This window comes from Dufourea novaeangliae, unplaced genomic scaffold (assembly GCF_001272555.1).
Source record: "Dufourea novaeangliae isolate 0120121106 unplaced genomic scaffold, ASM127255v1 scaffold124, whole genome shotgun sequence".
Classification (NCBI taxonomy): Eukaryota; Metazoa; Arthropoda; class Insecta; order Hymenoptera; family Halictidae; genus Dufourea; species Dufourea novaeangliae.
Genome location: NW_015374010.1, coordinates 3,485,187 through 3,508,170, shown reverse-complemented (window position 1 = coordinate 3,508,170; position 22,984 = coordinate 3,485,187). Strand labels below are relative to the sequence as shown.

At 38.1% G+C, this 22,984-nt stretch overlaps 1 protein-coding gene across 4 annotated transcripts in view; it reads right to left on the bottom strand.

The window, feature by feature from the left end:
- Positions 1–22,984, bottom strand: part of LOC107188496 — a 380,591-nt gene that overhangs the window by 99,281 nt on the left and 258,326 nt on the right. For all 4 annotated transcript variants that reach the window (XM_015576795.1, XM_015576793.1, XM_015576794.1 and 1 more), the window contains one exon: positions 6,514–6,624. In XM_015576795.1, the coding sequence (XP_015432281.1) occupies positions 6,514–6,624 (111 nt within the window). The remainder of the gene's footprint in view (positions 1–6,513; positions 6,625–22,984) is intronic.

The following is a 22,984-nucleotide window of genomic DNA, read 5'->3' as shown; positions in this document are numbered from 1 at the left end:
TAATTAAGAATCTTCCTGAATTTTTTATTTCAGACGAGTCTGAGCTGAGAAATCACCTGTGCCATGGAGATCAATTGTTTTTGGAGATGTCACTTGGGATTGTCATGCACCTTCAGTACTTAAGGTGTAGCGTGTGTAAATGCAACTCTTGTGGGTGACGTTCACACTTCCAATACGGACTCAACTGTCTTGGCACAAACAGTTACAAAGCTTGTGCTTGTGAAATGAATCTTTATTGAATTGCTTTAAATCGTATCGTTTGATTGACTGTTCCGATCTTATCTAAAAACTAGGTTTCGTAAAATTCGTCATTTCTTCGATCAACATAATGGAACCTTCTGAGAAAACAATTCGAAGTTCGGTAAAAAAATTTGAAGAAACTGTTAGTGTTCAATTCATTAAGTGTAAAAACACTATCATCAAGTCTTTTACACTTGATGAATTGAAAGCAAAGATTTGTGTCGAAAATGCAGACATAAACGCATTTATTTGTGAAAATGTAATTGCAAATTATCACTTCAGAATCGATACTTACAAACGTGTTCGCGATGGTCATTTAAATAATATTATATTTTATGTCTAATTGCCATCGAACATACAAATAATCAAATTTAAAAACACTAAGAAACTCTAAATAATTTTCATTTTATTCAAATCAACATCCCAAAGGTACTACTGGATAACCCTATATTATTAATCCCGTTATTATTCAGAGATACATACTGTGTAAAGACCGAAAAGGAAACCGCATTACTTACGGGATTGACCTGATACTCGACCCCGAAACACTGGAACGCGGTGTCCGTGCAACGGTAACGCGAAATTAGCGGTCCCTGGGCCTTGATTGGGAATGTGAGTCACGCGTTAAATTGTTTTTCGTCGAAAAGGATCGCGGAAGCTGCGATTAAACGGCGCCGTCAGGGGTATCATTATCGCCTCGGACGATACCGTAAAGTGGCGGTTGCTCCTCGATCCGTTAAAAGATTTTCGATGTTGCTCATCGATCACCTGGACCCCGGCCGGTTTGTCGTGGGATAAACGAACGAAACGGCCGGATACGATGATTCATGAAAATAACTGTAATTAGGAACGCGGAAAATTCGAGAGACACGCGGGGACAGAACGGGAATCGTGGACTGTGATAGCATCTCGGTTGTATTTGCATTTCGCGGGGAATTCGCGCGTTGGGCCTTATCTAACGGGTCGAACGAAAGTGTCGGGACTCGTTTCATTTCTCGACGGCTGTATGACTATTAATATCGATGAATAGCGGGACCACGAGCACGGAGAGACTTCGGTATCGTTTTAGTCAAACCTCGTGAATTGCGCTGGAAAGATTAATATTCGGGAGAGAGGCGAATTAATTGAATAATTGACCGAATCGATGGAATTTAATATTTGATGTGGCGAAAAGGACGGTGAAACTTGGTCAGTTTAAGAAGTTTTTTTTAGGTATCTATTAGGTTGTTTAGTAGTCTTGGTAAAATGATTAGTGCTGGTATTTGTTGTAGTTATTTTTTAGGTATAGTTCAGGGACTATTGCAATCATTTCGTTTGGGTATTGTGGGGAGTACACATATACATCTGCAGAAGACGTTCAAGGCATAGGAGCAAGAAAAATATATAAATTTAGATGTGTCACAGAACACCTTGTAAAGAAAATACCTAGATATAAGACAGAAATAATACTTGGAGCTTATAATAAGAAAGGTCGTCGACCTTAATTCTATCTCTGTCTTGAGATATCAGAGTAATAATGAAATCTTTGAAAATTGTAAATTCAATGTTGATTTGTATTTAGAGAATATATCTTGGTTTCACCTTACATAATTTTTTGCTACAATCATGAAAAAAATTCGGGCTATAGAGGGTTAAGGGTCTGGACGTTAAAACGTTAAACGCATCCCAGATAGCACAAGACGGCTTAAAGGCGCCATAGACCTAAAATAGCCGTAAAATGGACGTCTTCAAGGCGTCACGTGATATCTGCGATCAGAACACTAATCAAATAAGATGCAGATGTCAACAATTTCTGACACACCTAACGTTATGTAAACGAAGAAAATCCACGGTCCACTGATAAATAGTCGTAAAGTTAGTTAAAATTTACAAGGTCCCAAAGGAACAGTTTACTCACGCACAAGAGGCTAATTCCACGAAAATGGAAAAAGTCCAAAGAAGAGCGGAATTTTTCGCGTGAAACGGTCCACATAATTGGCAATACGGGGTGGCATTAACGTTTCGCCAGGAATTCCCGCAGAACAATATCGGTCCGTCGAAACGGTGCGTTTCCTTGAGGGCGACGGCGTTTCGGGCCTGTCCTCAGTTTCAATTCACTTTCACGGCCGGTTAATTCGCCGAGAGAGCGCTCGCTTTGTCTCTGTTCTCGTTCTCGCCAGAATTTACAAGGTCCGTGGTCCCCCCCCCCCCTCCCCGGCTCTCGAGTGTCCAAAAATATTTGCGTCCGTGAAACACAGTCGACACGACGATGGAACAAAGGTGAACGATGAAGGGCGCTCGATGTCTATGCAAACCTCGTCGAGAGAATGAATTCAAGGCCACGGGATGATTGTCTGAACCGCCTATTGTTTGAGATTCATTTCTCCTGGTCGCTCAGTTAAGTTTCCCGGATTAAAAGTTTAATTGAAAGGGACTTCTGATAGCCTTAAATCTGATAACACTCGTTGTTTTTTTTCTTGTTGTTGAGAAACGTTACTGAACACAATTTCAGAAAATTATCAGAGCGATCGAAGCTATTGGAGAATAACAATGAGAAATTTAACCCTCTATAACTCAAATTTTGGTTTTTCTCCTTCAAGATAGGGTTTTCATTTTAAGGTCACACTGTAATTTGTAAGTTAATATTGGTCAACTGTGTAAAAAAATATTCACGTTTGCTTAATAATGGCAAAAAATAGTATGTGATTTAAAGGTTATGGAGGTAGGACAAGTTATGGCGTTATAGGGGTTTAAAAAGTTATTAATGTATCTTATAGGGGGACCAATTTTGTTATAAAATTTATACATATAGCTATAAACAGCACAAAACGATTTAAACACGCAGAATAAATTCTTTTCGTATGTAGCTGTTTTGTTTTTGCAATAAGTAGATGCAGTAAGTAACGAAAATATTATTATGATTTTTTTTAATACTGAAAATTATTCGATAAAACTTTCGAAAGATCCTAAGTAAGTATAAACGTGAACTTTTAACATCAGATCCTATAAATGGTACAACTTTTTGTTTAATAAAATAAGATCTGGAGGAACTAAATGTAAAATGCAATGTGGACAACAATTTTTCCTGTTTAATCGTTCAGGAATGCGTATTGTAAATAGTAATTTTAGTATTAATTTGTACCAAATTAGTAGAGGAATAATAGCAAAGGTATTAATTTATAAATGAACAGAAATTGATTTTTTTGCTACAGGTATAGTAACTAGAACCACAAAATAAAAATTATTTTAAAAGATGATTGAAAGTTTGAACATTTTCCACGCTGAATAGCATCCATTTAATGACAGCGCCGAAGATTCAGAATTATAATTGAATAACCCTTCAATCCAATGTGACCCCTTTCGATCCCCGCCCTAAGCAACTTTATCTCGCGAGCCCTGTATTCATTACAAATAATAGGCTATTTCCTCTACAACCACTTCGGATACGGTACGCGTGTTGCTCGAGTGGCGTTAAAATAAGTTACGCGTTATGGCTCGCGACCCTCTCTCCAACGATCTCTCTCCCTACTGAAAAAAATTCATCGTGCCAGTATAAAACATGATCGAAAATTATTTCTGAAATCGAGGTTGAAAGGTCTATTTAGTTAAAAACTTAATTCCATCCGTGAAAATAAAAAATTGTCGTACTGTAAAAAATAATAAGGGAAAATTCTTGTAAAAATCGACATTCAAGAGTTGTCAAAAACTATGCAACAGTCAACAGAATTTCAGGAAATAAAATATTCCAGAATATAAAATAATATCGAAAAATGATAAGAAATGGAATCAGAACAATTCACGCAATTACTTTCTTCGAAAATAAAAGGAAATTCAGATAAGAAAAGAAGTTTGAAATGACTTGAAATAACTTTACGGTAATAAGAACAGTAATGGGGGGATCTTCAAAAACTATCTTGTAGGATTTAAGAGATAAATTTGCCCCGTTAGCTGGAAATAATTCCCAAGCGGCGTAAATATCGTTGAAAATTCGCTGAAACTGTTCTCAGAATTTTTTTACGTTCTACGATCGAGAGGCTCGCGAAAACTCGGATAACGTCGGTGAAATTCTTGAGGAAGTCGCGGGCAACTCTCTTATCGACAGTTACGAAAGGGACTTCTTTAAACTTCGTTGCTTCTTGAAGAACACCGCAGAAAAAAGTTCTCGACGAATGGTCGAGAAGGATAATCCGCGATGGGACGTAAAAGAATGAAACCAAATTGAAGAGTGTCTCCAACTCTTTTGTACGATCATTTTGTTCACGATTTAAGAACAACTTTGTAATCTTCAGGTTAGTTACACTCTACGAAATAATACATTTATCCATAGAAATCGAATATACTATTAATACTTTTACAGTTCCAAAATTTAACAAGAATTTTCTACATAATATTGGATATAAGAAGAAACAATTTACTGTCTTTTACACAGTTTAATATTTATTTTCTAGAAAATCAGAAACAGTGAACTCTTTAATAATAACCATTATTGCTCTCCAATGTCTTGCATTATTTTTATCAAGCATAGTGGTGGGAAAACGTATTAAATTTGAATGATGTGTTACGAAAAAATAACTGATTTCTAACTGGTACACTCAATAGGTGTGAACTTTGTGCAGAGAAAGACAAAAATGATTTTTTTTTAATATGGTACGAAATCAACCAATAATTGGCATTCGAGTCTTGAATACATGTATATAATTTTGTTTTGTATAGATTTATTCGTAAAATGTTAATGAAATGTTTATCAATTCTTCATGCTGAACGATCTATCTACTACGGAATTATCAAATGTTTATTTTTACGGTTGCGATTCAATCTCGAAATTCAATTCGTGTACGACCATCGCGAGTTAAATAGAAATTCTCGGGCCAAAACGCCGGAGTCTAGTCTACTTTGAGTGTATTCCATGAACCGAGATAAGAAACGAATCTCTAATTCTCGCGCTGATTTTCAATTTGGATGGAAATTCGGTAGATTCGATCTCGCGAAAGCGGGTACCATTGCGTGCTACCGAAAGTCGTGTCGGTCTTCGTGACCAAGAAAATTTCACTTTGTTCCTTGTACTTCTCCCAATTTTTTGCCCTACGACGGATAAAGTAATCAAGACTGTTACTTCCCATTAACTATCCTCTTTGTGAAGGTTTTTATTCAGTACGAATAGGAAAGTAAATTTTTAAAAAAATATAGTAATATTTTCAATATACAATTCATTAGTTGCTCCCTTTTTGGGGGAAAAACTTATTTCTCGCGGTTAGTTAACTTAAAAATGGTCCCAATACGTGCACCTCATCTATATTTTTACGATAAAACTTCTAGAAATCTGATTTTCTAAATTGTGATATACACGTCACACTAGGAGTTAAAGGATTACTATCTTAAATTAGTCGCCTTTATCGCCCACAATTCCAATCATTCGCAAAACAATCCCTTTTCCTCACCCAGTTCTCCGTTTCGCCGTGATTTTCAATTCGATCGAAGTTCGACGGCGATCAATCTCGGCCCCGATTCATCGATACGGAATAAATAATTCGAACGTCGGTCTGGAGGGCGGACCGTTACAAAACCCGCATAAATCATGCGAGATTACCGGGTCGGGCTAGTGTATTTTCCGTTTTTCCACTCTTCGCCCGCGGTTGTTTTTGTCACGATACTTTATAGGCTCGCAAACGGGCAGGGGGAGAACACGCGGCGGAAAATGCCGCGCGGGCACGTCAGAAGCAGACCAACAACGGGCCCCGCTCGTACATCATCCTCTCTTTCCTCCTCGATCTCGCCCACCGGTTCGAAATGTGCTCCTCTCCGTTCGGGTTTGGCAGGGAAACAGATTAAAACGGAATAAACGGGATTATTCGGGACAACCCCGGCTACCCGCCGCGAATTTATGCGTCTTCGTGGGATTACGGTTCCTTGGGTTTTTCTCTCGCGGCGGTGGACGCCATCTTGTAGGGATTTTTGGTTTGTTTGTTGACAAAAAGACGGAGATAGCTAGACGACGTATGTTTAATTTTTATTACCACGTTGAATGTTTATTCTTTGTTAACCCTCGTTTAGTGTTTATATTAACCCTTGTCCATCCCTCATTTTCTCAACTTAATTTGTCCCCCGGTGTCAAAATGACACAGTGGTAAAGATTAGTGTTGTTAAAATGAGCCTCGAGTCTTGAGCTTTAACAGCTCGAGTCGCGATTCAAACCCTAAAGGCTCGAACCTTCAAGGTTCGAAGCTTGAGCAGTGAAGTCTAACTAAAATTGCAGGTTCTTTGTAAATTATAAATATTTTATTTTGTGTAACTTACCTTGTTGATCTGTCGTTGAAGTTTCGTGATCGTCGCTCGATCCCGTTGCGCAGCAAGTCGTTCCGCTTGTAATGCCTGTTCCAATTCCTGTACACGTTCTTCCAAACTTTCCTGGAACAACGAATAATTCTGGGTAAACGGATGTGCATTTCGGTGTATCCTTATATTTCATTTGACCAAATAATTATTAACACCACATGTGTTTATATATCCACATACTGCGAGCAGAAATGTAAATAAGGAATTTCATGTATAATTAATTTGGAAAATAGAAGAGGGAGAAATTTAATTTGTTATTACAATAATTAATTCATTGTATCACTGTATGTATAACAAGAGGACATTCACCAGCATATATGTATTTCGAAGAAAGAAAACTGCTGTCTAAATAATATTTACTGTTCGTTCATTGTTCTCCAATACCATAGGTACACTATTTTTTCAAACGAATATTGATAAATTCCTTTATTTTAAACTTTTGTACATCACAAATTCGTTAATATTTTCTCTATTCACTTCACTTGTCTATACACCTATTTATTGTTTTTATTATTACTTCATAAGTTATTTTAGAAAAATATTAAAAGTATGTTAGTTGAATATTAAAAATGACATTCAATACTGAAATTTTTTGACAATTCTACAATATGTATTTATAACGAAACTTCAATTACGAGTCAATGGATACACGTACCTATATACCTAACACGCGAAAGTAACTTTGTCACTGTTGGTTTACGTTGAAATGAATATAAATGTATCTGACAAAGAACACTGGCACTTTATTACAATCAGCACTAATCGAGGTTAACCACGGGGATCTGTTTACAAACGGTTCACTCTACCCGACCGCTTAATTACGACTGCCTGTTTGACCTGAATATAACAGAACGAAGACTCGCGAATTAGAAAAACTGTCCTCCATTGGCCAAATTTCAATAAAAGTGGGGGTATTTTCCTCTACTCTGATTGGTCTCACGATTGCAGGTTCGTCACATCCAAGCTAAATCGAATACTACAACGGAAGGCTTCCTCTGTCTCTCCTTATGCATTTGTTTACATGAATTATAAATTGCAAATTATAATTTATATATTTTAGCAAAAATTACTGAAAAAAAAGTCACGTTTTAACCTAAACGCAAACAACCAGCTGTCTAGAAATCCCAATTCGCAAATACAAAACGATCTCGATCCTTGTGATCTTCAAAACGCTATTTCGCGAGGCGACTATTAATTACACTGAAAATTAAATGAAAGATTTCAATGAATTCCGATAAAGTATTTATATTAGTTCATTGCTACAATACTAGATCCTAATGCCGAAAATATATCAAGCCATTAATTAAAACTAAGGGTGGTTTCTTAAAAAAATACCTGTCTTTGCGCAAAAAAGAATGGTACCAAATATGAAATATGTTGTATATTAATTCCCTGACAAATAATTTCCACGGTTACATTAAACGTTTATTTTGTTCTTAAAAGGAACCCATTTCTCTTAATTCCCGTAGTGATTCCAAACTTTTGCTCGATAGTTTAAATGGATTTAAAAATTTTATTCGAAATTCATATACGAAGTTCATAGCGCTGAAAAGGTTAAAAATTCCACGATCATAAAATCGCAGCTTCATCGCGAGAGGAGTGGGCATGTGGAATACGCGTTGGAGTCGTCGCCAAGCGGGTGGTATTTCTCAGTTTCGGGAATCCGAATCGGCCATCCGCATTCCCCGTAATCTCTAAGTTACACGGTTGCACCGTGATCTCCCGGTGAACTTTAAAGCCGCTGTTAAGGCAGCTTAAAACTCGAGCAACAGGAATTACAGGGAAGTATACCGCTGAAAGTTACAGGGAAAGTTTCGCGAGTTCCGTCCGCGTTTGCGGCCCGCGAACGTTAATTGAGAAACAGTCGACCGTAAGCTTTCCGATCTATGCGCAGTTACGAGATCGAATCGTGTAGCGGCTGCCCGCAGAGAGATAATTTGTTGGAGCTTCGAGCGACTCGTGAAGACGCGATTTTAAAGTTTCGACTGAATGACTTGTTTTTATCGAGTGAATAGAATAATGAGTTAAATTAAATAGAATAATAAGTTAAAATTTTGTACTTTTGTAATTTTTTAATTTAGTTTGTTGTAGGGTAAATGTCCTGATTACTAGACAGCGGATGTTTACTAATTACGACATTTACTCTACAACAGACTAAATTAAAAAATTACAAAAGTACAAAATTTATTACGCTAAAAATAAAATGAAACCTTGTACGTTACATAAATTATGAATAAAATTTTTACAGAAAGCACAATTTGTTTATTCTTCTCCCAGGAAAAGTTTTGTTAAATTCATCCTCGGTTAAAATTTTAACATCCAGCTCTACAGCCTTTTTATATTTAAAAATAGTAAAAAAAAAATATTTTTATCAATTCCCTAGAAAAGATATAAATCTGTCGAGGGTTATAGTTCTTCTGCTATCGATAGAGTTTAATAAATTAAATATCGACTGTTCACCCTATCAATTTAAGTTGAAATTTTGGCGTTTTTCTTCCAGAGTGAAATATATCACGTATTTTCCTTCTCAAACCAAGGTTATAAAGTAACTTGGACTTTTCAAGGAAAACACTTTCGCCTAGGTATTTCTGGTTATCAAAAGGGTTCATTGAATCCATTCGAGCGGAATGGTAATGAGCGCCTGGGTCCATGGGGACCGGTTGGTCGCGATTTGACCATAAGTATCGGTGCAATCCATTAGATTCGAGGCGACGCCGACGGTTTCAGGGGTCCTCGAGGCTCCTGGTGACGCCTCCGCGTGGGCAGGAGGGGGAGAGGGGAGGGTACGATTCGTATGCGGGGGCACGTAGCTGCAATTCACCCTTTCTAACCCCTCGGCGAGGTCCACGTTTTAGTACTCCACGCCGATCCACGAGTGCCGCCCCGCTATTGTTTGTCGCGAGCGCGCGAAATTATACCGGGTGGCACGGTAACTAACTACCGTCGACTGACCACCCCCTTATTTGGCGGGTTTTAAATAAAACTTTACTGAATATTGGATACGTCGAAGAGACACGCAATGGATAATTTTGTTCCGTATTTTTCAAGCGATGAAGTCATGTATGTCTTATGGGGATTAACTGGAACAATGTTGTTTATTTAAGCATAGACTTATAGAGGCTAATGTATAGAAGTTGGTGTCGAGAGATTTATTTCGTGTATTTTGTATACAGAGTGTAGTACAACCGGCCGGGTAATGATTTTAAAAAAAAAAAGGAAGTAGAAAAAAGAATTTTGTTTTCGTTTGATGTTTCGTTCTCAAGAAAATCAGATTTGTAAATTAATCCAGGACGCTTACATTCGTTATGGTAGTGAGTAGAAACGGAGTGCAATGAACAGACGCGCTAGCCAAGTCAATTGCACGCATATCCAGCAGATTTTCAAATTCGATTATCTCGAAAACGAAGCATTGGATGAAAAAATATTATTCTCTTTTTTTTTATTTATTTTTGCACGTAGAATCACTACTCGGCGGTTGTATCACGATTATGGGGACACTTTATATGGGTAGTATCAGAATGCAAATTTAGTAAAAATTCAATTAAGTTGCTGTAATCTGTTCACTATGTTATGAAATGTTGTACTTCAAGTGTATGCATTTTAAATCTACGATCTACTTGTAATTTGCTACGATTAAGTAGGGTGTAGGTACTAGTGAACTTAGGCTAGTCATATTATCATTTTCAATGCAAGTTATGGTGTGTTTTTGTTAACTTTTGGAACATAACCTAGTTATTTGTATTGCCTTCTATTGTTGGTTTTGTTTCACACGATTTCATATACTAGGAGGTTCTGTTAGATCCTACCTATCGTACTCTACGAAAATTATTTATAAAGATTTTGAGGAAACTTTTAAATTAACGACAGAAATTCAACTTCTTAATGCTTCTATCCACCAATATGAATAATAAAAAATTATTTTCCATCCAAACTACTGTAAATATGAAAAATTATGTATATCACTACATGATAAATTTTTTCGTTTTCTTGCATTAAAGAATCTTAAACTTAAATTAAAATTAAGATTAACCATAAGAATTAAAACAACTGATTACACAGAATTAGAACAAATTTTACTGCGAAACGATTTTAGAATAAAGGAGGCTATAAACGCTCAATTATGCATGAAACCGTAAAATGAAATTGCAAGTACAGATCCAGAGAAATTTCGCTTTCTTTTAGCAATTAATTCGCAGCACACCCTATATAAAGGTGCAAGGATTTCCTCCGGCGACAAGCGTATGCTTGTAAATCTGTATTAGAGGGTTTCTAGAATGACCATGCCTGACATTATCGGGAAAGTATTGGTTTTCCTTGGATTAATGGCGCGCCCCACGTCGTGAATAATTATGAGCCCGTCAGACCAGAACAAACAAGAGAAGATTTAAGGCTCGGTCACCCTTCCCGTATATTTTCGCAAGCCTTTAAACGTACAGTATTTCCTTTCTCTGGTGGAATAAAAATTCGGAATATCAGAATTACCATAGTGAAAATTAATGTAAAGAAGACAGTACCTTTTTACTCAAAATTTAACGCTCTTCGATATGTTGGTATAAAAAATATAGCATTCCATTGAAAAAAAACGAAGTTGATCTTCAAATCTCCGAAACGCCTCCACATACAAAAAAGATATATGCAATACATAATGTATCCCTCCAAACCATACAACTTTCCTCTAAAACATTTTTCCATACAATGCATACTTTAGAAGTTATTCAGAGTGAACAAGTTGCGTGGACCACCCTGTATAACTGAATAAAACTGTTCCTTTCTATAACAAACAAAAAATCGTCTTTCATTTCCATGCAAAAAACGAACTTTCCGAACAACTCAATAGAATAACCTACAAAACACAGTTTTTTCAAAGAAACATTGTCAGCAAACATTTTAAAAGCAACGTACAGCGATGCAACGGAGTGGACTCCTCTCGTCTCACATTTCAATGATTAATTAAATCCATCTCGAGGAACAAACGTCTCCGGTCTTTCAGTATCGTCCACGAAAAGCGGCCGCGTGCAATTATAACAAGCTGTCCCTCCGCAACTAGCCCTTGCCTTTGCCAGTACCCTTCCAGGATGGACGCGAATGGGGGGAGTCGACGGGCTCGCGTCACTGTGAACGGGGATCCCATTCGAAGACCCATAGAATTAGCGCGGGGACTTCCGGGACGTCATTTGAAGTACAGAACCCGTCGCACGATGAGCCCACTCTATATGCAGAGATTCCGTTAAATTGCAAACGCCCATTTTCCGGCAGAAGGGAGGTGAACGAGAACAAGGGTAAGGGTCCCGTCCGTGTCGGCCCCCGAGTAATCAGACGGTTAACTCGATCCAGGGAACGTTTACGGGACGACAGCTCGAGCCGATTTTCTTATGCCCCGGAGAAAACCTCGGTGTCTATCGTCATCTCTCTCTTGCTCTCGCTGTACTGTTTCCTGTCTCCGCGGGGAATGTTAATTCCGACGGAATGAATTTATTCGATTTGTCCCGAGAAAAGATTAAATCCCGCTCGAGGACCCATTAACCGCGTGCGCATCGGTTGGGATCGATCGATCCGAAACGAGACGATTGCCAATAGGAATCTTGTTTTCTTTTTCTCTTCGTGTGTTGGATTGCTTCTTTCGGGGAAGACGGATAGATGGGGATTGAGAGATTGATTTATGTGGGATTTGGAGATTTTAGGGTGTATGAATTATGTAAATATTGTTGACGGATGAAAGTGAACAATGTGTTAACACTTTGATTGCTACGGTAACTAAATATGGGTGACACGTACTCTCACGAGAAAACTTGGCTTCCGATGGGATGAAAAGTGACGTGGGAGAAGAGGGCATCGGTATTGGGAATTACTGAAATTCATGCCAAATTTACACTCAATTTTACATTTATTGCAGTATTTCTCGAAGTATTTCGATTTTCTCGAAAACGTAGTTTTGAATGAAAAAAATTTATTCTATACTTTCGACTTAGTTTTTTACGTAGAATCACCCCCTACCCGATTGTACCACCAGTTCCATACTACCAGACTCATATACTCTGTATATGTATCGTGATTATGAAAGTGGCCCAAGTCAATTAAATATTTGGCACAAATGCTTATTATTACAATATATTAGAAATCGATGTAACATCGAATGAGTGAAAAGTTTAATGTTTTTGGATTGTCGATTTGAATCATTTTCATAATCACCAGCAAATATACGCAGATATGAATATTAAACATTCTTTCGTCGCTACTCTACGCAATTACAAGATTGTATACATAGACTTCTATTGTTCAAATGCTTTGACTCACTGTAACCGATCATCGGTTTACCAACAAAACCATTAACACAATCTCTAATACTAAACTAACTAAACTAAATATATTACATACAAATATGAACATTAAACATTCTTATGACCGCTACTATAGGCAATTACAAGTGTGTATACACAGAATTCTATCGTTCGAATACTTCTACTCACTATAACCGATCATCAGCTACCAAGACCACAAAGTTTCCAGGAAGATTCTTCGTTACTGTCGTAACGATCCAACGCAACTTTCTTCCGTTTCCAAAAGAAACTCCGGACCGTTCCTTCGACCCATAATTCACTAACAGGCTTGCTCGTGTACACACAGCTTAAGGAGAAACCGACGTGGTAAGAACGGACCAATCGTCGTTATAAATTTCGTTTTAAGTGTACCGGCGGATAAACGAATAGTCTACCATGGTTTACCGAACGGTCGGTCGGTGGGTTCAGCTGTTTCCACGGGATCCAAGAAATATTCCGCGAATGCGCAGGTGAATTATAGCACCGTGTCAACCGAGCGATAATAAATCGGCGGCGGTGCAAACGCCGCATTAAAGACTGCACCGGGAGCATTAAAAGGCAGCGACGATCTTGAACGGTCGTTCGCGATTGGTAGCGATGGGATCAAGTTCGATCAACTCATGAAGATCCAATGTCAATGGTCTTGATTCGGTGGAAAAATGGTTCCGTTAACTCTTTGAGGCACAAGATTTTAAAGAAAATAAAAACCCTAATTGCACAGAATTTTTTTTAATATAAAAAAAATTATACAATAATATAATATTAAACTGTACGACTATGAGTAACTTCAACTTTTCGAGGTGGATTAAAATATATCCCACCATGCATAAAAAGCTAAGCAAAACTGCATCAATGCTCACTGCATCTTTTTAATATATTGTACAAAAAATTTTAATAGTCATTATAACCCTTTAACACCCAGAGTGAACACCCATAGTTCGAATGAAACTAAGTCGATATTATGTTACAATATTTACAGCAACCACGAATGTCCATAATTTAGCAGAATAAAATGTTTAATAAAATTCAATCAAGTTCCTATTTGATTTGACTATTTTTTATTTTCTTCAAGTTTCCGTTCGACTCTAGCTTCTGGAATAAATTTAATTTAATTTCTATTTTCCCAACAATCAGTTCATATAAAAACGTGAAAAATATGTAATGTACTCCCAAATATTTTTTTATTAGTTTTCAAATTACTTGTATGTGTTTTATCAGATTTCAACAGTTGCTTGCGACGTACCCGGTCCCATCGCTAGCGATCAACATTCCGGCTACACCGCCGCTCTTTGATACCATGATCGCCGTAATTGCGACTGACTCTCTCGGTGTGTCCTATTCATTGCTACGTCGTAACTAAATTGTAATCTTGAATCGTTATCGGGAAAATCGGGGGCGCCTGACTCACCGCGGTCGCACGCGTAATATTGTAATTACTCGGCCATTAATCGGGCTGAATTATTCGATCGGGACGACGATTGCCGGGGTTCATTGAAATCCGATACACGATCTTGCCAATAGGAGCCCCTATTCCACGGGTCCTATATGCAAACGTAAGAATTCGACAGAAAAAAAAGAGAAATTATTATTGTCAATACGGTACGTCATTTCGTTCAATTCACAAAAATAATAAAAAAAAACTTTCGTTAACTTCGTTTATATGATATTTGAACTAAAAGTAACAAGACTGCTTGCTTTAGATTCGACCACCCTATGTGTATAGCATATTTTAGATAAATAAAATGTAGATTTTAATAGAGATCAGTAATATTTATGTATTATTAAGTGCAGATAAAGCTGTTAATTACGTATCGTATAAAAAATTAATATTTCTATTTAATATATGGTAGATGAACAATATTCATCGACAGAGTGTCACCCACAGTGACTGCATGCGTTTTAGAATAATCAAGTACTAAAAGGATTAAAACCCTATCTTCACAGTCATATTCGAGATTACATCAAGTGTTCCAGAGCATATTACAAAAACAAGTTTGTGGAAACGGTTCTCCTGGAAAAGGAGTTCAAAGGAACCGTTTCTCATCAAGTAAAAACAGTCCGAGGTTCATAGTGTTCGACGGAATTTATTTTTTCGATTTCTGATAATTTCAAAGGGAAATCTCCCCCCGAACGAGAAAAGCCCTTTCGCGTTCTCGATCGTTCGATTTTCATTGGTTTCGGCCGAAGGGTGGCGGAGACAGGCTTTCCGCGTCGCTTTGGGGTTTAAAGGCGCCAGGGTTTCCACGCGGAAATTAAAAACACGTGTCCCTGACACAAATGTCCCTTTGATTTCGTATTTCGCATCTGTCGACGGCCGTGCATGCCGCTGACTAATAATTCATCGAAAAAACGTTAGAATTAACGCGCCTGTCGCGTTGTAATCAGGCGTATGATTTGTGGAGCGTGTTATTCTGTGATATCGCGTTTGTTTGAACGTGAACCAACCGTATGATGCATGGTCTGTACTCTATAACATATGGCTGAATAACTGGATAGCTCGATGTTACTAATTATAGGGTAATTTCATTCACCGGCGGAGATAAGAAACATGGAAATTGAATTAGATGATTTTTCTGGAGCAATTGGATCTGATCTAGTTGGTAGTTGTTACAGATATAAATAAAAAGCAGAAGGGAATTCCTAGTTGATCACAAAACTAAAAAGTGAAACTGTAAATGATTCCGTTTGTTGAACGAAATGGGAATTGAAAACTTCATATATTAATACTGAAAGTAAATACACTGAGCACTGAAAGTGTTTAAATGATTGTCTAAACTGTTTATAGTTTCTGTATGTAGTGTAACATTTTCATAATTTTTACACATGTTATGAATAGACCGTGGATCTTTATGCAGAATGAGATTTTGTAAAGTAATTTATACAGGCAGGAATAAGAATAGAAAATTCGTCCTCCTTTTAATGAGTTTAGCGAGCTGAAAATAAAATTAAATCACAATAAAAAAAAAAATCACCTACTTTTATGTACTGTAAATGCATTAAATTCCCAGTTTAGTTAGGAACTATCTTATCGTTCCAATACTGTATTCTGTGTTATTGTTATAGACATCGTTCCTGAAACGCAATATTTTAAATGATTACGTTACATACACGAAGCGCGAAACGCGAACATATTAATTACTCCGTCAACCGCGAATCACAAGAAGATGACACAGAACCGTATACAAGAGTAGCGCACTGGTTACGCGTATCGTCATGAAATTCTGAACCACTTAATCTTCCGAGCGTTTCAGGCGGCATGTATAAATGATTCGTAAATCCTCCAGGTTCATTAAGATTTATGGGAACACGTTCCGAAGGAGGCTACGACGCGGGGTTTGTATCCGTAGAAGCGCCAGGCGAAGAAACAGGGAGAACGGATAGATGAAACGAGAGATCTAGAGAGAAAGAGAGAGAGAGAGATGCTGGCCCCCGAGGCGGTCGCATTTAGAGGCGCGAATGCTTCACACGTATTTCGACACCAAAGAGCCCGTTGTCGTCTTTTGGGGTAAGTCTCTTTGGACGTAAGTGGCTGCCGCGTTGCAAGGGACACCCTTGCTTACACCAGCGACCTCTTACGTATGCAAAGCGATCATATTTCGCGTTGAAAGTCTATTAAATCACTTCAACCGTCGCTATCAAGCTATAATTTGGAAGCTCGCAGCCGGAGTGATACATTATGTTGCCTGCGCTTATATGGGGTTAGCGCTAACACGACAGATTTTGATCAATTTTCAACTATGTGGAAATTTGACTCGTTTTAAGATGATTTAATCCCTTAACTTATGATATTTTTAACGACTGTTGCTAGAGTTATTTTATTGTTAACTAGCTGTTTCCCGCGGCTATGCTCGGCGATAGCTTGTAATATTATTTTTAAATGTTTTGGAGTTGAATTTTAGGAAATCACCGTGTGCGAATTTTTTTTTTTCTATTTTCGAAACTTCGTATTTCTAGCTTTAGTGGATTTGGAGATACGGTCATTCTATGAGAAAATAAGTTACCCCCTTTTCACCTCCATAAGGGTTGAATTTCGAAGAACGCTCGAACACGGGTAAATATGACTTTGGGGAAGATTTGTCTCCCGGTTTTGTTGACGCCGTTTCACCTTGCGTAAAGGTGAAAAGACGTCTCACGTGTCCCTTTTAGTCGCTTCTTACGACATGCAGGGAATACTGCTGGTGTATTCTAATTCCCGTCCAGCAGGGATGGCGTCAATTGACTCTACTTGGCATATAGGACCCAAGTATAGTGTCCTTTGAATCTAGAAAATAGTATAAAATTCAGATCAATATTATAAAATAAATATTTATCAATTCATTTACAAGCACCATTAGAATTTTCCCACTGCGTATGACACGTTTTGAAACTTTGCGGTTGCATACCTATACAATGTTTTTATTGAACTATACTAAATGTCGAACGATTACGCTCGCAAGAATCTATAAATAACAAGTAGGAAAGTTAAGTCGATAACGTTGCAACAATCAGCTTCCTATAACCTTGTTACGACTATAACCAGTGATCGGCTTGTGTGCTATTTTAATACCAATTATCTGCAATGTTGAACAAACGTAATTATTACAATTACGGTGTCGTTGCGTAGCTGGAATGGAATGAGGATCGACGCGAATTGCTTCATAACCACCGACGTGTAATGCCGACTGCGGCTTTCTATAGAACAATGCGATATCATGACTGTTATTTAGAACGAACCGGAAGATCGGGTTCGCTTGCGCTCTATTAATATTAATTAGCGCTCCCGAAGTATGCAGTATCGAGGACTAATTTCTAGAAACATGTCTGATGCATGCAAAAATGTAATAATAGCTCTATTTCCTTCGGAAATCTTTATAACACTGAATCATTGTTATAGTATATCTACTGATCTTTTGTCTCCTTAATGTTTCGTAACTTTCTGCCATTTTTCTGACAAAAATTAAATCGGCTGCTGATCGCTGGATCTACTGAACCTATAAAATAGCAACCGGTAGATGATGTGTTAAGAAATGGGAAATGCACAAAAGTAGACGTACAATTTAAGTACGTTGGATACCAAAAACAAATATGTATTTAAAAACACGTCAGCTATTGAAATATAATCTTCATTTCGGGTCATATAGACCCCAGTAGAACACCAACAAAAAGGATTAAATACCAGCCGGTAGATAATGTATGTTAATTCAGTCCTGGAACTGTTATGTTAATAAATAATAAATTCCCTCTGAAATCTGCATGCGTAAAATACGAATGCGTTATTTTTATACGTGTAAAGAATCGAAATCACTCACGAAGAACGAGCAGTCGCTGGTCGAGGGTTCGTAGTATCGTCACGAATGAAGTTGGATCGAATGCGGAACCGAAACTGGCCAGGAAATATCGGGCGTCGTGCGTCGAGTAATAATTGAAACAGCGAAACGTTCGTTGGTTACCGTCGCCGTCTGTTCCAAATTTACTCGAAACGCGCGAACTTCGTCAAGGCGTCCCGAAAATGTACGCGTGCTTCGTATGCACGAACACGCCCAGATCGTTTCTATGTAAACTACATGCAGGAGTAGCAAGTAACGCCTGGCATTCACGTCAACCGAAATGCAACATGTGCCTTCCCCGATGTCATCACGACCGAAGAATTTCCCGGATCGGTTTCGAAGACACCTAAATAGACAGTGGGGTAGTAGCAAGATCTGCGATTCGAATGTCTCGAGTTGCTACTGATGAAACGTTCCACCAGAACTTGGTATTGGGTAGGAAATATGTGAAGATGAAGGCTTCCTAAACATATGTTGGTAGAAGACATATACGAAATTGTCAAGTTGTATGGTTTACAAGTGATTGTACGAAATTGTCAAGTCGTACGGTTTACAAGTGATTGTACGATAGAAAAAATGTCTGTAATATTGTAGGTAATGTCAATGCTGGTGATACGTAAATATTTTTGTAGATACTCTTGTTATAATAGAACACTTTGAAAAGAATAGTTATTAAAAATAATTTATACAGAGTGAAATGAAAAAGGTTTTATAACTTCTGAGATAGATAGTACATGCCAAATGATGAAGAAAAGTCCTAATAAACATGTGTAAATAATATTCCCTCAAGTAACTTACGCATCACTAATTTTCCTCACTATTCAGTAATATCATATTAACCACTTCCCACATGATCAATAGTTCAGAAGCTTTTCTCTAACGACCCCTCATAGTCATGACCAGCAGACTGTGAATCTGGATCCGACTTAACAGATTAGGTTATTTCACGAAAATCACGAATGGAAAAGAAAGACCCGTATTCCCGTTGTCCACCATGATTACGACGCTATTTACGTTACCATCGAGCACACGGGAACGAAATCCTCTCTAACGTTCTCCGCGCGCGGTCGTAACTTTGATCCTGATTAGCGTTGCCGCCCCTTTCGTAACGAGAGCTTGCTTTTAGGGCTATCGAAAATCTCACTAAAGAGGGGGGTAGTGCCCTCCTTCCGTACGCGTGTCCCACGTACATACACGGAAGAAGAAACGGGGCTTTAGATGTTGTCACGTCCAGCTGAGCTTTTCGGCCCGATAATTAGGTGGTAAAAACGACGGGGACAAGGGGGATGCGACAAATCAGGTGGAAAACAATGTACTTCAAAGGCCTCTCTCGTTCGTTATGCTCCCGTTCGGACAGTTTCCTTGTTTGATGCTGTGACAGCGTTTTCTTTTTTTTACTACGATACGTAACCCGATTAGATTGGAAATTCGAGAGTATTCTCCGATAAAATATTCTAGACTACTCTATTAAGGGTTCTATGAAATTCAAAATGAAATGAAACCTAATTGAATTTTATTAATCATTTTATAATACGAAGTTTTAGACAGTCGTAAAGTCTATAAATGGATATATATAAACAGAAGTGTAAATATAAGTAACAAATTACCAACCTCAACAGATGAAAATAACAAAGAACGAAGTTAACATTCAATTTAACTAAATATGACAATTATCTGGTACCTGCTTGCCAGTTAAGAAATTGTTTATTAAGAATTATATTATTATTAATAATTAAAAATAAGATAGTAAACTATGATCTTACACAAATGAGTCTGTTCTACTGTTTAATACGAAACCAAATTGAATATAGATATTTATGTTCGACAACTGAGGTCTGCAGCTCGTTGGTATAAAAAGTTACTAACTTGTTAACTCGGTTAATTTCAATATTCCTAACGAAGTTCACGGCGAGAATCAAGAACATCCGATCCGAAAAGCACAGTCGCTAAGGCGACTACGAGGTAAGCTCTTGTACAGTGTATTAAACTCCTAGGATATCTCGAGGGTTTTCGCAAGCCTCGCAGACTGAGGGCATAGGGTGCAAAATTATGCAGGAAATATGCACAAGACGCCCGCGTATATTGGTCGCTGAGCCGAGAAACGTATTTTACTGTCTCAGCTCGCTGTTAGATGTGCCACGTGTGACTAAGGATTTCGCAGGAATTGTCTGCGGACTTTGAAACGTATTGGTTTTGTTAATAGTTATCACTAGATTGGGGATTTTATGCATTTACAGCCTATACGGCTCTGTGAATTATAATAAAAACAAAACTTTCATTTGTTGCAACGAATTTTCTATTTTATTCTTACCTAATAAGATATTGAGTTGGCCAAAAGGTAATCTCGAATTTATTCAGTACATGATGCTATTCTTATTTAAACACAAAAATTCTAAAAGCTGACCCTTCAAGACGTCATTTAAGAAGAAAATTATTACGATTGCGTTAAATTTTCTTGAACTGACCTTGCTTTGAAAATGAGCTACGAGAGAGTGTACTTTTGAGCAATTATGTTTTTATTTATTTTCGTTCGTTTACAGCACCATCAACATGTATAGGAAATCATTTTCTGTTTCTTGTACCACGTTTTTCCCTTGTATAATTTTTTCCTTATATAAATTTCTGCAATTTAGCGAAATGGATATGGTATCCACAAATATTTAAACAAATTGACAATTTTCTTGATCTATATTTAAATAAATGAAATTCAGTACATATCAAAAAAGTGACTGTTCTACTATCCAAACACACTTCCTATTAGTTCGGATACGGGAGGCTCTCCTGTAGTTGCCCATCCACGTTATATTAATTTTACTAAAAAAAAAAATAGGTTAAATTTTACAAGGGAACTTTTCTCCAGAATACAAACCATATAAACAAGCAATATTCGAGTACAATGGAAAATGGAGAAATATAGGTAAACATTTTCTTCGGCGGGAAGGCAAGGTATTTAAGAACAGTGGATACACATTCGATACGAATTAAAGACGACGATGATCGAAACTGATAGCGGTACTAATAAAACGGGAACGGGCGATGGTAGCGTGCTTTCATAAATAACACGAAATGAAATCTGGGGGCTCGAGTAAGTGAAGATAACAACGTGTCGATGTAGGTTACACACCGTTGGAAAGGAGCGCTATAAGGATCGTGCCTATAAATTTCGTACTATTACTTCTGGCGAGTATACGCCGGGGTAATAAAATCCAATATAACACACACCCTGGACGCGACTATGTGGGATATCCCTTGCTACACGCCGCGAATACGGGACCACCTACGGAGCGAGCGGGAATTCGAGCAGAGAGGGAACAGTTTCCTTTCGGTGGTGGAGGTAAAGCGAAGATATGCACAGCAGCATTCGTCATCTTTATCTGCAAAAGTCTGTCACCCGACGAACGCACATAAGCGAAAAATATAAAATTGCACAGAAAATTATTCTCACCGAAAAGTGTAAATTTTCATATAATTCCAACTTTCATGAATCCAGTCCACGAACACATGAATTTTCATAACCATATCCATAGTCCACCGATCCCTACCCAACTAAAGCCAGAGTACACGACGAATCGTAAATTTTCGATTCAAAGGACTTGCAAAAGAGAAAGAAAAAGTGGCACACACAGAACAACGAATATCTCGACTACCGATGAAAAATACTCGGGAAAACCGTGCATCGGACTCGATACTTTTTTTCCATCAACTGTTGTCCCCTTTCATTTCGAGGCCTGACGATGAACACGAGTGTATGTATTCCTCGATCGACGTGTCCAGTTGTTTTACATGGCAATAAACTAACGCCTTGGTGTGCTCCAACCCCCCTCCATTGCTCGAAAAAAGAACGCTTTTGATTTATTTGTGCACTTTCGCGAAGTACTGGACTTCTGCCAGGCCGGAAGGTCCATCTCGCCGGAAATGACGGCCATAATTCAGAACGTGGCCGTCGCGGAGGAGAGACCGTGAAAACACCACCCTCCTACAGTCTAGTGTTCCGTCGGGTAGCTGGCCGAGATTTGCATAAAACGGGGCCGTGGTTTTGCAAAATCAATTTGAACTTTTGCGGTTCCACCTTGGAACCCAGGGCGGACTCCGTTTCCTATCTACTCGCCCTCCTCGATGGCCTCTAACTTTATTACGTCCGAGAGAACGTCTGTTTGCAGAGCACGGTAATAGACTTCCCCAGTGAAAGGAACTCTCGGCGTCGAACCGCATAAAGCGAGATTTCTCATTCGTCCCTTTCCGTCTTCGTTCGTTCTCAGTTTTTTCTTTCTTCTTCGGGACGCGAGATTCTGGACGCGACGCCTTGATCTTTTGTGTACCACGGACTTGATGAATTTTAGTGTATAACGATGAGATCAAGCTGTGCTCGTTTGGGTATGGGTATCTTGAGGGTAAATTAGTGATGTCTGTGCTGATATATAGGGTGTAACAGAAATATTGTTCGTCCCTGAAAATGGGTTCATGAGGCGATTTGGAACGAGTTTTTCCTTAGCAAAAATGTTATCCGAGGCTTTGTTGACGAAATATTAACGAAGAACCATGTTTAATCTGAGCGTGAGTCTGCCCGCTGAATTTTTATATACATATTTTTACACACCGACTAATTTGGTTATAGAAACAGTAAGACGAAAGACTGAATGAGAGGAGGGAATATGACAGATTCTTGTATATATACAGTCGGTCAAAAAATTGGACCAAGTGACTTGTGTATCTTTGTGAAGTTAGAAGGATTAGTTTAATAAGTGATGTGTTAAAAAAGGTTGAAAAATTTGCGACTTTTCAGAATGTCGAAGAAAATAGTAAATGTCG